Source organism: Oryctolagus cuniculus, chromosome 1 (assembly GCF_051225735.1).
Source record: "Oryctolagus cuniculus isolate XC-2025 breed Fujian yellow rabbit chromosome 1, ASM5122573v1, whole genome shotgun sequence".
Lineage (NCBI taxonomy): Eukaryota > Metazoa > Chordata > Mammalia > Lagomorpha > Leporidae > Oryctolagus > Oryctolagus cuniculus.
This window is the reverse complement of record NC_142867.1, coordinates 213,161,865-213,177,591: the sequence shown is the minus strand read 5'-3', so window position 1 is coordinate 213,177,591 and position 15,727 is coordinate 213,161,865. Positions and strand designations below refer to the sequence as shown.

The following is a 15,727-nucleotide window of genomic DNA, read 5'->3' as shown; positions in this document are numbered from 1 at the left end:
GTAGGAGAGGGTTTCTAAGTCCAAAATTACCTTTTTTAAGGAACTACAAAGTATTCCCTTAGTTGTTACAATGGAAGGAAGCCTGTCTTTAAAACAAAATTGCAGCAAATTACAACAAAATTGTGAGATTCCCTTCATGTTGTCTGTCAGCCCACACTGAGCATTTTTATGTTATGGCTGCCTTTAGTGTGGGATACGGAGAACTTCAACATTTTTGAATGTGTGGCATTCCCCTCCAACCACCCTGCCATCCGTGAAATTCTCTGCCAGCTCCTTCTGCCTTGGGTAACCCCGGAGACTCCTCGTTGCTGTTTGGGTGATGGACTGCAGCGGTCACTAGCTTGGAGATGACAGGAGACCCAAGGCCATTGCCATGGTCCTGATGGAAGGGGCTACGGGACCTCGAGAGTTAGGTTTTCTTGAGGGAATTTGAAGTTCTGGCCACATCAGCCCCCGGTCCCCCTTGATGGGAGTGCATAAGGTAGTATCCTGAGTTTCAGCACAAGTTCAAAGGCTGTGAAGCACCTGTTGGGAAGCAGGGACATTCCAGAACCTGCAGTCCTCCCCTGCCTTTGATTTCTGGGTCACCCACATTGTGTTCTCTCCATTCTGCAGAAAGTAACTGCTTGCATTGTTTCCAAAGCTCAAATTAAGTTATTCTAGAGTTCCTCTTTGGTGCTCTTAAAGACATGTGCTGCTGCCAGCTGTCACCAAAGCCAGTGGTCTTTAAGTGAATCAGAGACAGCTGGGCAGTTTTTGCACAAATCAGATTCTTGGGGGCCACTCTTGCATACAGGATTCTGACTCCGTACGTGTGGAGTAGAGCGCGGGCAGCTTTAGTTTTTATAAAGCACTGGAAGTGGTTCTGATGCCCACATTCTCCTAGTTAAAAAATATATATTTAAGCCAAGGCATTTGTGGGTTTTTTTTTGTTTGTTTGTTTGTTTTACCTAAATAAACCCCACCTGTGATATTTGCTGCCTTCCTGCCCATTTTTTCTTATTCCTGTAACTGGTTGCAGTCCAGATCCAGGATTTTCCTGTTTCATGAGTGTGTGTGTGTGTGTGTGTGTGTTGGTGTGTTGTGTGAGTGTTTTACTGTTTGAAAGAGAGTGTCTGCAGTTAAACTGCACCAGCGAAAAAAGCCTGGAGCAGTAACTGACTGCAGTGAGCTGCAGCATTCTGGAATCTCCTGGCGGAGCCACTGGAGAACCAGATCCAGAAGCCTCCGCAGCCTGCCCATTGGGCGCATCGCGTGCCTGTGTGCAAGTTCTGTGTGCCTGTCTGGCTCTCTTGTCCAGCACCAAGGGGGTTGCGGGGCCGCCCTTGGACCGTGTAGTGTTCCATGTTCCATCCTCCCAAGTATCTTGCGAATCCCTACATGCACTCGCCTTCCCAGCAAGGTTCTGGGATGCCCTCCTGGAGACCCAGGAGGAGATGCTTCCACCAAAGTTCTCATTGGATTTGGACTCCCTGTTTACAATGCACACGTCCAGGCTGTGTGCAGGGTGGGCTCTGCCTTGGGAAGCTGGGGTTTGAAAGCGGCTGGGAAAGGGTTACCCTCTGTTGACTTTTGTATATGTTTGTCAGGTACCTGTTTGTTTTACAACTCAGGCATGACATTCTTTCTGGAAAGTAAGTATGTTTTTGCTCTAATTCTTAATCCAGGATAGATCATAGTATATTTCAAAATAACTCACTGTTTTAACTCTTGTACCCTTGTTCCCTTTTTGAAATTCACAAAAAGTGCACCAGGCATTGTAAAGTGAGTCTAATACTTGTATCACTGTCATTATCATCCTATTCTAAATGATTACTCTATGGCTTGAAGCATTTCCAAGAGCATTTACTATCTTAAGTGATGTGTATTTGGGAATAACTCTGTCCCCGATCACATCCCTGCCCGATTCATAATGGCTTTTGTCGTATTTGCAAGCAAGATACATTACTGGTATGTATACACTTACAAGTATTTGGACGGTCAAGAAGTCTCATTCATCCCCATCTGCATTTAAGTAAAGAGGTTATGTTCTGATTCCCATAGGAAAAGCTTTAGACATCTCATCTCATTTCCTCTCCCCCTCTTAAAATTGGTTTTCAAATATTGGGCCTCTGGCTATATACCATGATTATTGAGCGTGAGCAGCATTGGCATGGAAGTGGTTGATTTTGGGTGCAATATTAACTTATTTTAAAGATAGGAGATTTCAGCAGTCACAGCTTTTACCATTGTGTCTTTTTTCAGCATATGCATTGAATATTTTCTATTACATGAAAAACTAAGGCCATCTTGAATCTAAAAAGTAATACCTGATATTATTGACAAGAATACATTTTGATTTTTGAATATAATCAGAAGGAAATCTGAAGTAGAATTTCCAAATTTGCAAACTCTCAAAACACCATAGAACATGTGGATTGTACAGTGTATACATTTGCCTTATTCAGCCATGCAATACAGACCTTTGGTTGGTGTGCGTATTATGAGTGTGTGTGTACTCTGATCTCTCTCTCTCTCCATACTGTGCTCCTCATCTACAGGCCTCGTAACTGTAGAGATTGTCTTCAGTTTGGAAAAATAGTAATGACGCACCTTGCATTTGTACAGTACTTTGCAGTTTGTGTATGCTTCAGCCTGGTTTACCAAACTTCAAAAGAGAAGGGTGACCTAGTCCCAGCACCCTGAGCGCCTCACGCTCAGTTCCTCATCTGTAAAGTGGGAGATGGGGAGCACTGGCCACATTCATCCTAGGGGTCTGCAATTGCCATGCACTGACCACGTTGGATAATAAATATGCAGAGGCTTTGAAAACTATGAAGTGCTATACTGATGTATGTCATTATTATTTTTCTGAGTAACTCTGAAATACAAAGTGTGAATGAGTCCGTGTTGGTTTACGGCAGAACGCCTCTGTGGCTATGCCTCAGCCCTACTTACTCCAGTACTGAGTGAAGCAGTGTCGGGGACCCGTGCATTTATTTTTAACACTGTGGCCTTGTTTCCAGAAAGATTTAAGGCAGTTTAAAAAGAGGCATGCATGTACTGTGTCAAGATAAATTTTAAGTAAGTTTAAAAATTATAAAGCTAAGGGAGTGCTTTTCATTCTGGTTTCCAAACTTCCCCATTCTTGCCAAATTCAGTAAAATTACCCACATGGGTGATAGAAAACATACCAAAATTGGGTTATTTTGCCATATGATGAGACCTGACTTTGGGAAATTTGTAGTATAAGTGATCTTGTTTGCATTCTTTCATGTGACAGCAAAAATATAAACTACCGAGAACAAAAGTCATTGTCTAAATACAACTGCCTTTTGAAAAATGATTTTAATGACATTTTGCATGGTTATGAGACTTAAGTTCCTATTTAGAATTCATTTCTTTTCTTTCTTTCAAGATTGAAGTGCCCCTATGAAACGGCTGTGGAATTAGCTGCGCTCTGTCTGCAAGGTACATCAATCTTCGGCAGTCGTTAGCATTTTACAGGCATTGCTTTTCAGCTCCACAAACGAGTGTGTAGTGTGTGCCAGGCCCAGGGCTACTGTGGAGACCCAAGTAAATGGGACCCAATCTGTGACCTGAAGCAGCTGCACAGTCCGTGAGGAAGGCAGACAGATGGGTGCTGTCCTTCTGGGAGCAGAAATGCATAGGGGGTGTGGAGAAAAGACAGGTTCCTGAGGCACTGAGGAGAGGGAGGAGATTCAGGGGACCAAGGCCCAAAGCCAAGGTGCAAGCAGGGAGCAGCAGCCGAGCAGCATCGCGGGGTGCAAGTTCACACCCCCGTGAAGAGCGGGAGCTTCGTGTGACCAGCCGCGGTGCTGCCGAAGGCTCAGAAGCAGGAGGCAGGCCTGGGCAGGTGTGCATTTTGGACAGACTGCGCTGGCTCTGCGGGGACAGGGCCCTGGAACAGGACCGAGACCGGCTGGGGTACAGTGAGGAGCTGTTGCGGTAACAGAGGTCAGAGGGAACCGGCTTGGGCAGGGAGTTCCACACCTGCTAGGGAACAGCATTGGCAGGATGAGGAGAAGGATAGGTGATGAGACCGGGGCACTGGGAGAGGAGTGAGAGGGGATTCCCAGGGTGGGAGGAGGCAGCAGGGAGTGGGTAGACTGGAAGAGTCGGGTTTCAGGGGAGCCCCCAGCAGCTTGTTGGGTGTCTGAATCTGTCTGGGTCAGAGAGGTCAGGCCAGAAGCACTGGCGGGGTCGCCAGCACGGGGGTGAGAACCGGCTGACGGCAGATTTGCCTGCATGATTGTCAGCCTCTGCTCTTCTCACCTGGGTGGAGCAGACCATAGTTTAAAATGCACAAGAAACACTTCTGCAGTAGCTGCATGTAGGGGATTTCAGTAGCACGTCAGATGGGCTTGTCGTGGGCTCCTTGGCTTCTATTGGATCATTACGACGCTGTAGTCATTCATAGTCAGTGGGTTATCTGTGCCCACCATGTTAGACTTGGCTTCCCACTTTGTAGCTTACCAGTTTTGAAAAGTTGACCTGAGATGTTTTTGCAAATTCTGAAATCAGTACCCGCCTGTCACGGAGTATCAGCATAACAGCATAGCAGCCGTGTGACTGGAAGGCTGGAAGGAAGGAAGCAGTAGCCCAGTGTCCTGCCCACAGTGTAACTGATCAGAGCCACAGACAGGTGTTTTATATGATTTCTTTTCTTTTAGTATTTTATCATGTTTTATACACACAAAGATGATTATTAATGACTTCAGGAGACTCCCACTGCCTGATGTGTCTGTTCTTTCGTCACCTATGAATTCCTGTTATCTAACAGGGCCTTGTCATCTAGCAGGTGCTCAATAAGTACAGAATGAATGAGGCTGGGGAGACCCCCTGAGGACTTTGTTAAACTCCTGCTTTGTTAAAGACCTCCTGTGTGGTCTGAAGGCACTGGTGGGGGACGTGATGGTGACGCCATCAGCTGCCGTCTGTGCCCAGTGCTCTGCTCGGTGCTACCTTTCTGTGTTTCCTTAGGTTAAGTGTCCTGGGCTATGTGCAGTTGAGGGAACCCAGCGGTGGCCTCTCCACTGAGATCCAGATCTCACAGTGTAGCAAGCAGGTCTCTATCCACCCTTGAGTTCCTGAGCTGCCCAGAGCTCACGCTGTCGGGCTTGGTGGCCCAGCAGTAGACATTGGAGTGTAGTTGGCGGACAGAAGCACCTGTGTCAGGTCAGGGGCCATTAATCACCTGGCAGGGTTGCCTCCTGAGGCACTGGAACAGTATTGCAGGCTTGTGTATTGTCCTGAATGATCAGAGGATGAGGCACACATATCACCGTGAAGGCATCACACACGCGCAAAGCCAAGACAGAGTCCAGAGTCAAGTCAGACGAGACGAAGGTCAGCCATCTGTAAGCCTTTCTTAGAGTAGTTGCCTGTTAGAGCCGGAACCACAACATTGGCATAATTGAAGATGCAAGCGTTATGTCAGGTGCAAAGAAAGACGTGGAAGACTTAGACACACAGGGAAGCTCTTGTTAGCCGTGCCTGCCTGCGCGCCCTCATCCCATGGGTAGCCTGCTGTCATTTCAGCCGCAGCCGAGCCAGCTGGCCCTGGGCTCCAAAGATCACGGGAGCTCCTCTGGGGGTTTGAATAAAACGAAAGATTGTGTTTCCTCCCATGCTCGAGCCTTGAGGCCGTGTCTTGCTGCCCTGTCCCTGAATTAATGGGGCCCTCGTGAATTTGGGTACAGCGACCTTACGTGGAGGCTCTGCTCTTTGGGGAGCAAAATGTATGGTACATTTGAAAGTGCAGCCAGCTGAAAGGGGAAAAGGCAAAGAGGGGACGAGGAAGGATGAGACAGTCATTTGGTGCATACTCAAGGTCATGTTCTGTCCTTGTACCGGTTCCCTTGTATGGATAAAGGCACCCAAGACCCAGGGTGGTAAAGTGTCCCCAGGGCTGGGGCCAGGCTGGGGTCACAACAGGGAGTTGTAGACAGTGAAGCGGCAGCTTTGGAAGGCAGCAGGCCTCACTTGGGCCTGGGTTAGTGCAGGGGTGGTGAGGTGGGATGCATGCCCCCGGCCCCGGTCTGAACACTTCCAGGAAACCTCACGGTTGCCTGACTTCTCCCTCCACTGCTTGATGGCGTCAGTGGCATGGCTAATCCTGCCCCGTCCAGACTCACTCCTGAACGCGGGGCCCCGTGGCATCACTTTGCCCTGTGGGTACAGGGCAAGGGTGGTTCATACCCAGGGATTCTCTTCCCAGACCAGACTGCCCCTCTGACCTTCCAGGTACCTAGCTTCAGCATGACCTCTCGGACAGAGCCGGTCAGGGGTGACCTCCAGCCTTGGGGCCCAGCCTTTGCCTTCTCTGGTCAAATATGTCCAGAGCAGAGTCTTCATCCGTGTCTTTGCCCAACGTGCCAAGCCACTGCCCCCTCTGCCCCCAGGGCACCTGGGCCTTGGTCTTTGGGGTGCAGTCCAATTCAGGGTTGCTGGTGCAGGCAAGGGGCTGCACTGAGATGAAGAGAGAGTCACCAAGTCCCCACTCGGTGTCAGACATTGTCCCAGTCAGGGCTCCCGGGCCACTTCCCAGCTTAGCATCACTGTGTCCTCTGGATGGACAGGGACTTCTCCCGCAGACCAGCTGGGGTCCCTCTCCTGGGATAACAGGCCATGGCATGAGGTGCTCAGCAGTCTGGGCCACAGCTGGCACGGCCTAGGTGGGGAGGTAAAGAGGGCAGCTGGGTGGCGTGGGGCCTGCTGTTCCCGGAGGGTTCAAGTGGACGCCGCTGGTTGGTCGGTGCGATTGGCTAAGGGTTGCACAGGTCCTCCAAGTGCAGTGCCCAGCTCAACTGTGTGGGCATCATCCGGGAATGTGTTGGAAATGCGGTTTTCAGGCCTCACTGCAGAGCTATGGAGCCAGCAGCTCTGGGGGTGGGATGGGGGACAATGATGCGTGTTGTCAGGATCCCAGTAGGTCGTTCTGCACACCCATCATCTGGGCGTCTTGTGAAAAGGCAGGTGGTATTGCAGTTGGTCAGGAAAGGGGCCTGGGGGTCTCGCATTTTGCTCTGTGGACCACCCTTTTGGAGCCTGGCTTTCCAGGGTCTTATCCCTGAGCTGAAGTGTGGGGGTGGGGGTGGGGTAAGGAGTGCGGATTTTTTCACATCTGGGCGGGTGGGGACATCCGTGCCCTTGGTCCCTTCATTCTGTGGGAGACAGGGTAGGAGCAAGGACCCTGGCAGTAGAAGCTGGGCATTCGGCTGGGATTGCTCTGAAAAAGCGTCTTCCCCCCAGGTTGCACCTGACGCGCGCAGTTGCTGCCGCAGCCCTCTCACCCCACCTCCTGTCCTCGCGGGTCCCCCTCTCTGATTTTACCTGTGCCGAATTCTTGCTCCATCTGCTCTGGCACTGCAGAGAGTGTGCGTCCTTAACGAGAGCCTTGGGAAAGGGCTGCTTCTGAGCAGATCCTCGTTCCTTGCCATTGCAGTTCCCTGGGAAATGCAGTGAACGCCTCCCTGGGAGGGAGAGACAGTAGCAACTGAGATGATGGTGTATGGCCCGCCGGGGAGGGCACTGGAATGGTTCCTGGGGGTTCCGAGTGTATAAACGGCTACCAGGCGAGAGGTAAATCCTCCCGAAAGGAGAGGGAGATGCCTAAGGGGGCACCTGTGCTTCACAGTCACGCAAAATGCCTTTGGACCTGCCTGCGGCAATAACAGAAAGCGTTCAGTGTCTCCTGTGTTCCTCCCTCTTATGAAATCTGCAGCGGAGCTTGGAGAGTGCGAGCTTCCAGAACACACGCCGGAGCTGGTGTCTGAGTTTCGGTTCATTCCCAATCAGACAGAGGCAATGGAATTCGATATCTTCCAGAGGTGGAAAGAGTGCAGGTACCTTGATGCGACTGCCTTGCATCCTGATAATAGATTTATTTATGTTGTGCATACGCTTTGGTCACTGTCTCTCATCTACCGGTAGAATCACTCTCTGTCGGTGACTAAAACTGCAGCTCCGATCCTTCCTTCTCGCCTGTGCCTCAGTCCTGTTTCCCAAGGCCCACCCATCCTCTCTCTTTTGAGACAGTGCAGCAGGAACTGAACCGTTCTCTCTCCCCTTCTCCTTCGCCTTTTCCCCTCCCCCTCCCCCGCTCCCTCTCAATTGCAGAGCCTGAGTCTGATGGACTTGTGGCTGCTGGGGGTGGGGGGCCACTGCTGTCCTGGGGACACCCCAGGTGTGGGCACTGAGGAAGCACTGCCCACACCTGTGTCTCTGGCGACCCCACGACCTGAACCTTCTAGAGCAAACCTTTTAGAAACACAGGTCGAGCATCCCTAATTTAAAAATCCGTCTGCTCCAAAACTTGAAACTCTTTGAGGGCCAATGTGATGCCACAAATAGGAAAAAAGAATCCACACTTGATCTTGTGACGGGTGACAGCAGAGATGCAGGAGCATGAAAAGTATTGTTTAAAATTACCTTCAAGCTGTGTGTACAAAGTATATTAGAAATACCAATGAATTTCCTGTTTAATTTGCGTCCATCCCCAAGATAACTCATTACATATATGCCAGGATTCCAAAATCCCAATTGCAGAATACTTCGGATAAGGGATACTCGACCTCATTCAGCACTGTTGCGTGGGGCACTCACAGCTGAAGCTGTTGCAGGAATGGTAGTTAGGAGGCCTGAGTCCACTATGCCATTTGTCTCTCTGGTTTTTCCCTCCATGTTCCTTGCTCACCTCTCAGATCTCAACACTCACCCCATCACCACACACACTGCCTGGCACTCACTGGGATTCCCAGAGAGTAACCTTTTCTCCCTCCTATCCCATCGCCCCAAGGCATGGCCTGTTCCAAGTCACCCTTGGACCCTGGAACTTAGCATGTCTTCCTGTTGTCTTCCCATCCTCTGACCTTAGTGCATTTTTAAAAAATATTTATTTATTTGTTTGAAAGGCAGAGTTACAGAGAGGCAGAGGCAGACAGAGAGAGAGAGAGACAGACAGAGAGAGAGACAGAGAGAGAAAGGTCTTCCATTTTGCTGATTCACTCCCCAGATGGCAGCAAAGGCCAGAGCTGAGCCGAACTGAAGCCAGGAGCCAGGAGCTTCCTCTGGGTCTCCCAGGCGGGTACAGGGGCCTAAGCACTTGGGCCATTTTCTACTGCTTTCCCAGGCCATGGCAGAGAGCTTGATCAAAAGCAGAGCAGCTGAGACGCGAACCAGTACCTATATGGGATGCTGGCACTGCAGGCAGCAGCTTTACCCAGTATGCCACAGCACCAGCCCCCGCCCCCTTAGTGCATTCTTGCCTAACATTGAAGCAATGTAGAAGTGTGTGGGTACCATCCGTCCCAATGCACACACACACATTCATTCATTCATTCATTCTCTCTCCCTCTCCCTCTCCCTCTCCCTCTCCGTCCCCTGCAGGAAGCATGGGCAGCAGCCTATCCTGCTCCCTCCCAGCCTGTCCCTTTGCATGTACATGCATGCCCCCACAGACAGCGGGGCCTTATGTCCTTAAGGGATCCTGTTCCAGGCACTGATCTGTGCTCCTTCCCTTCTATTACTGGTACATTCTTGGGGGTGTCTCTGTGAAAGGGTCCCCTGGAACCCCTCCTCGCTTTCACTGCCGCGCAGCCTCCCGTAGCACGGCCGTGCCCTTCCCGGCGCTGTGGCTGTTCACGCGTGTTTCCCTTGCTTTCTCCCAGGGGAAAGAGCCCTGCCCAGGCGGAACTGTCCTACCTGAACAAGGCGAAGTGGCTGGAAATGTACGGGGTGGACATGCACGTGGTCAGGGTAAGAACCGAGCCCGGCCCAGCCCCGTGCTTTTGCTGTCGCTGAGAACTGTGTGAACAGCGTGCCAGCAAAGTAACTTGTGGAGAGGAAACTGTTTTTGCACTGTGCTGTGTGACGACCTGTTAGAACCCTCTACCGACTGTCACTTCGTTTGTTTGTAGGGAAGAGATGGCTGTGAATATTCTCTTGGACTGACCCCGACAGGCATATTAATCTTTGAAGGAGCTAACAAAATAGGCTTATTCTTTTGGTAATTTAGTTTTGTCTAATATTAAAAATGTCTTTTCCTATTTTGTGGTGGAATTCTCTGTGATGAATGATTCTTGAGGCATATTTGCAACACCCCGATTTCGTTCTGAAAGCACGCCGTACTGTTGTCGTTGTGGGTGTGTGGCCTTTGCGCTGAACCCTCTGAGCAATCACGCTTTCAATGAATGAATGATCCTTTTTCTTAGCCAATCAAGGCTTTAAAAAGTAGAAAGGAAACTGGTGTTTGATGTGTGGCTGGTTTCACTGCAGACCATGCTTTTACAGTGCTTTCTCTCTGACCAGGCCTAAAATTACCAAAATGGATTTTAAAAAGAGCAAACTGACACTGGTGGTGGTTGAGGACGACGACCAGGTAGGCACGCTCTCCCCTTTGCTGCCCTTGCCCCACCCACGTGTGCACGCGCATAGAAGCCGCCAACGCCGGGGCTGAGCACCTGGTGCTTCCTCTCCCACAGGGCCGTGAGCAGGAACACACGTTTGTGTTCCGCCTGGACAGTGCCAGGACCTGCAAGCACCTGTGGAAGTGTGCGGTCGAGCACCACGCCTTCTTCCGGCTGCGGGCGCCAGGGAACAGCAAGTCCAGCAGATCGGAATTCATCAGGCTGGGCTCCCGCTTCAGGTTCAGGTAGGGGCCACGTGCGTGCATGCGTGTGTGTGTGCGTGTGTGTGTCGGAGTCCCGAGGCTCCCATTTGGCTAGAGCCATGCTGTCTGCTACAGGAGTTGCTAGCCACAAGTGATTGTTTAAATGAACGCATATTAAATACATTTTAAAAGATGGTTCTTCAGTCTCACCAGCCTTGTTGTGAGCACTCTACAGCCCCATGAGCTTGTGGCTAGGAGTCAGCCAAGGCAGACAGGACATAGCATCATCCTGGAAAGTGCGTTAGGATGTCGCTGTGCCAGGCACCCACCCTTCGTCCTTAAAGCAGCCTCTTAATGAGGTAGACAGGACAGTGCCCATTTTACAGACCAAGAAACGAGGGCCAGGAGGGTCCCACAAGCTGCCCAAAGTCACCTACAGCCAGTAAGGGGTACAGTTGAGATAGGGATTCAATCCTGGACAGTCTGACGCTTCTGTAGGATTTCTGTTTGACAAAAAAAAATTAATTTATTTGAGAGGCAAGGAGACAGAGACTCCTGTCAGCTGGTTCAGTCTTCCGATGCCCACAGCAACTGGGGCTGGGCCAGGCTGAAGCCCGGAGCTGGAACCATGATCCGGGCCATCAGGACCCAACTCCTTGCACTGTCACCTGCTGCCTCCCCAGGTGTGCAATAAGGGGAAGCTTGAATCAGGACTAGAACCTAGGTACTCTGATGTGGGGTGTGGGCATAAACCAGCAGATAGGCACTCTCCGTCTCTCCTGTCTCGCTCTCTCTGCCTTTCAAAAAAAAAAAAATTAAGAGTTTGTGCGCTTATCTGACCTGTTTGTTCAGAATCTATGGGTGTGTACATACATTTCAGACAGGAAGTGTACATTTTAAAGGCACAGGTGTTTTGGGGCACTTGTTCAGGTCTGAGTCGTGGTTAAAAGATCGAAAGCTCCATGGTTTGTAACCTCTACCCACACATGGCACATCCCTGAACTCTGTTTAAAACTCAAGAGATTTACCCATTCCACACTTAGCAGCTCTGCAAGGAAATGGCTGTGCACCGCTGTTTAAAGGGTTATTTTCTTGGAATGTATTTTTAACTGCTCCAGGGTGGAAAGAAAAAGACGCAAATCCTTTTTGAGAAAGAATCAAATCACAGGGTGGTCCTGGAGAGGGTGGGAAATGTCAGGACTGCAGAGGTTTGTGCGACACTCGGCGGCCTGCCACATGCGTGCGGGCTGGAAGATGTGTCGGGGTAGCTGCCACTGCAGGCTTTCCCCTCCTGGGAGGAAGCTTCCCCCGGATCTGGCGTACCCAGGTGTCCTCTCTGCTCGTCAAGAAGGGTGAGAAGGAAGGGGGTTTGGGGTGAGGTGGCCCTGTGGAGGCCCTCGGAGCAGGTGGCAAGTGCCACCCAGCTGGTCAGTCGTAAGCCTGCAGAGACCGGAATGAAGCAGCAATGGGTAAGGGCACACCAAACCGCACCTGTCCTGGAGCCTGCGGCTGGGTGAGCCTTGTGACATGGCACTGTTTCTCTTGGCACCGCCAGGAGAGCCAGGGTTTAGTTCAGCGGTCATTGACAACCAACCGCCTTATAAAGCAGGAGCTGCATGTCTCCCCAGTGTGTCCCCTGGAAGTGGTTTTCTGTGCTGAGCAGCGTTCTCTTAGTCAAACGCGCCACATCCTCAGACGAGCTAGTTCTGTGCAGCCGAGTGGTTGGTTCCGGAACTGCAGGTGTTGTGCCTTGGCGGAAATATCTGCCCCTGGCTTTCGCGACTGAAATTGTGTTTCCAAGTGGAAGGTTTAAACGCAGTGTGTGTCTTAATCAAATGAGTTCAAGCCCAGGTGAAGAATGCCACCAGAGCCCTGAAAAACGCAGGCTCACTTTCCAGGCTGTATACGTACCGAGATTCTGGGTTTGGTAACACGTGGTGAAATATCATTTACCTCAACAGCGGGCGGACGGAATACCAGGCCACGCACGGCGCCAGGTTACGCAGAAGCAGCACCTTCGAGAGGAAGCCCAGTAAACGTTACCCTTCCCGGAGACATTCCACGTTCAAAGGTTGTGTGTTTTCCTTCCTTACGGTGTGGGCGGGGGGACCCCGCGGAGCTGGCACAGGCAGCTTGTGCGGAGCTTGCGTGGTCGCTTTCCACGGTTCTGAGTCTCTGGATGGGACTCAGGCTTCTGCTGTCCTCCTGACTTTGGTCTTTCCCCAGTGTGGTCGTGTGCTTCTCCCCCTTTTTCTGCGGTGCTTTCCATGAGCCTCTTTGCTTTTAGCCCTGGGACCTCCGCGATGTCATTGGCACCCACCGCCCTGCCTGCAGCAGATGGCGTGTCTTGGAGCACAGTCCCTTCATGCCTCCTCCAGCAGTTTCCAACAGAGATGTCAGGCTCATGCTTCTTGGAGATCTGGCCCTGAACTTACAGAAACTTGACACAGGAGGCTGGCATTGTGGTGCAGTGGGTTAAACCACCACTTGGGATGCCGGCATCCTGTATGAGATGCTAGTTAGAGCCCTGGCCAGTCCACTTCTGAGCCAGCTCCCTGCTTATGTTTCTAGAAAAGCAACAGATGATGGCCCAAGTACATGGGCCTCTGCCACCCATATGGGAAACCTGGGTAGAATTCCTGGCTCCTAGCATTAGCCTGGCACAGATCTCGCTGTTGGAACCATTTGGGGAATGAACCAGTGGCTGGAAGATTCCCCCTGCCCCCACTTCCTTGCAAATTAAAACCAAATAAATCTTTTAAAGCAAAGACATTTGGCTCAGGTGCCTACAGTTGCCCCAGACATACCCGGCCCTAGGGTGCCTGCACCTTGGCTTTATCAGTTACTGCTGTGGCCCACGCCTGTGTGCGGCCTGGGACCTGCCGTGGACTTTGTGGCTGAGCAGGCGGGCTCATGTCTGTGCAGACCCAGCCTCTAGATCCCATCCCATGGCGCTTCCCCTCCCATGCTAAACTGCTCTTCCACTCAGGGCCCTTGGTCAGCACCGCACGGTTTCTTTTTTTATAGCCGGGTCCCAGTACTCTGAGCCCTCAGTCCCTTCTCGGTCTTGCTGGTGTGCCGTGGCCTTTCCACGTGGTGTCTGGTTCGGCTCGGAACGTGGCAGGCTTCCGTGGAATCCAGTGCCTCCACTTGCCCCTCTGGAACCCTCATCCCCCCCCCGCCAACGGTTTTCTCTCTTTATAACCAGCAGCGCTGTAGCATGGCAGCCAGAATCCCCAGCTGCGTTAGTGGAGGGAAATGCCCCACGGTGGCCTCGCCTCCCAGAGTGGCCAGAGGATGTGTGGTGGCTGCAGAGAATGGGGTGCGTGGGGAGTTGGGGTGGGGGTTATTGCAGCAGTGGAGGAGATTGGGGGGGGCTCTCTCTATTCCTGGGGCTGTCACCTCCGTGAGGAGGGCAGTGCAGTGTATAGCTCAGTGGGTTAAGGTTGTCCAGAAACAGCCTCGTATAAATAAGGAAGAGTTTTCCACAGATAACAACATCTGTGCTGAGACAGTAGCAAGCTCCATTCCTACAAGCAACAAAGGGAGAGCCCCCAGGAGGGGCTGTGGCTGAGAGGGGTGGGCCTCCTATGATTTGACTCCCCCGCCATGAGATGGCGTCTGAGCTCTTGGAGGCCCCAAGAGGGGTCCTCAGAGGTCCTCCTCCTCTTCCCTTCCTGCTGGTCTTCCCAGCTTCCTTTCTTCTCCTTTCTACTGAGATTGTTCCAGCTGGAGTTCCAGCAGCTTCTCTGTGAAGCGGTCCCTGATGCTCTCTGCGCTGTGCTTTTGCAAACGGGACAGCGTGTAGCTGAACGAGCCGCACCTCGTCCCCCACTCCGCGTCCGCTCCGCGCAGGCGCGTGCTGCTGTCACCCTCCGTCGCCATGCGCTGTCTCTGTCTCTACCTTGACATGCTTCTCAGTGTGGCGCATGCGTGCTCCAGGAACGATGGCTGAGCGAATCGGAGGCGGGGAGCAGATCTGCCTGGGGTGGCTGAAGTCCCCGTCCCGGCGTTGTCTGTCCTCGGCCCTCCAAGACGTCCTAACCGTCTGCTCTTCCTTCACAGCGAGCAACCCGGTGATCGCCGCGCAGCTCTGGTACGTGCCCAGTCTCTGGCGAGCAGCTCTGCCCTCTGATTACCGTGCTTATTTGCAGTGTTGACTTTTTTCCTTAATACAATTAAGTTGCAGAGTGAGTCACCTGGTTCGTCCTCCCCCCCACCTCCCCCTTTCCCGCTGCCTGGCTATGCCGTCCCTCCTGCCTTGCAGAAAGTACACAGCAGAATGTTCCAAGACAGTTTGTTTTGCTGGAAAACACGGTTGCTTTGTTTGAGCAGAACCGCGCTCTGTGGATTATGACAGTGGGAGATAAGGGCTCTAGGTGTGTGTACAGCGCACGGTGCTAAGGGTGGGGCAGGTGGTGGGGGCGGGAGTGGAAGGCTGTGCCCCTGAGCAAAAGGCAGGCTGGGGCGGACGCTGGGCATGCTGGGACATGTGCAGCCCTCAGAGTCCTGTGACACAGAGGATGATGCCCCCAACACGCGGGCACGCACACACACACTCCCTCAGGAAAAAGAGCTTTACTGTAAGACTGAGAAGTCTCCAGCAAGGGAGGCAGCAGACTTTTCTGGAAGGGCCCAGAGAGTAAATCCTTGGGATGTTGCAGGCTGCGTGTGCTGTGTCTTTCACAACCACTGATCTTTGCCCTCGTGACCCAGCGCAGACAGCATGGAAAGGATTGAACATGGCTGTGTCCCGGGAAGAACATTCACAAACGCCAGTGGGCTGGATAGGGCCCATGCTCCTCTCCAGGCACAGATGGTCCTGGTCTTGCCTGCTCGCTCGTGTGCCCTAACACATCCCCCTCAGCCAGGCCACACCCCAGGTTAATCAGATCGGTCTCCAGGCAGATGTGGGCTCCAGGCATCTGTTTGTACAGCTCCCTAGGTGAGAATTGTCCTGGCTGGCCAGGGATCTCCCATCCTCCCGCTGAAATGTGTTAGGCGCACAGCTGTCACGTGAGAGAACCATGTCCTGCGCTGTGCCCACCATTGGTCTGGGCTCTAGTCCCCAGAGAGAGCCAGCTCAGTAGAATTAGCCTTTCGGGCAACCCAAGA

General features: G+C 52.1%; 1 protein-coding gene across 5 annotated transcripts in view; it reads left to right on the top strand.

The window, feature by feature from the left end:
- EPB41L4B (erythrocyte membrane protein band 4.1 like 4B) overlaps positions 1-15,727 on the top strand; it is a 158,590-nt gene that overhangs the window by 56,326 nt on the left and 86,537 nt on the right. For all 5 annotated transcript variants that reach the window (XM_051843334.3, XM_051843327.3, XM_051843328.3 and 2 more), the window contains exons 5-13: positions 1,590-1,634; positions 3,398-3,450; positions 7,727-7,847; positions 9,672-9,759; positions 9,921-10,009; positions 10,312-10,381; positions 10,485-10,654; positions 12,574-12,683; positions 14,678-14,708. In XM_051843334.3, the coding sequence (XP_051699294.3) occupies positions 1,590-1,634; positions 3,398-3,450; positions 7,727-7,847; positions 9,672-9,759; positions 9,921-10,009; positions 10,312-10,381; positions 10,485-10,654; positions 12,574-12,683; positions 14,678-14,708 (777 nt within the window). The remainder of the gene's footprint in view (positions 1-1,589; positions 1,635-3,397; positions 3,451-7,726; positions 7,848-9,671; positions 9,760-9,920; positions 10,010-10,311; positions 10,382-10,484; positions 10,655-12,573; positions 12,684-14,677; positions 14,709-15,727) is intronic.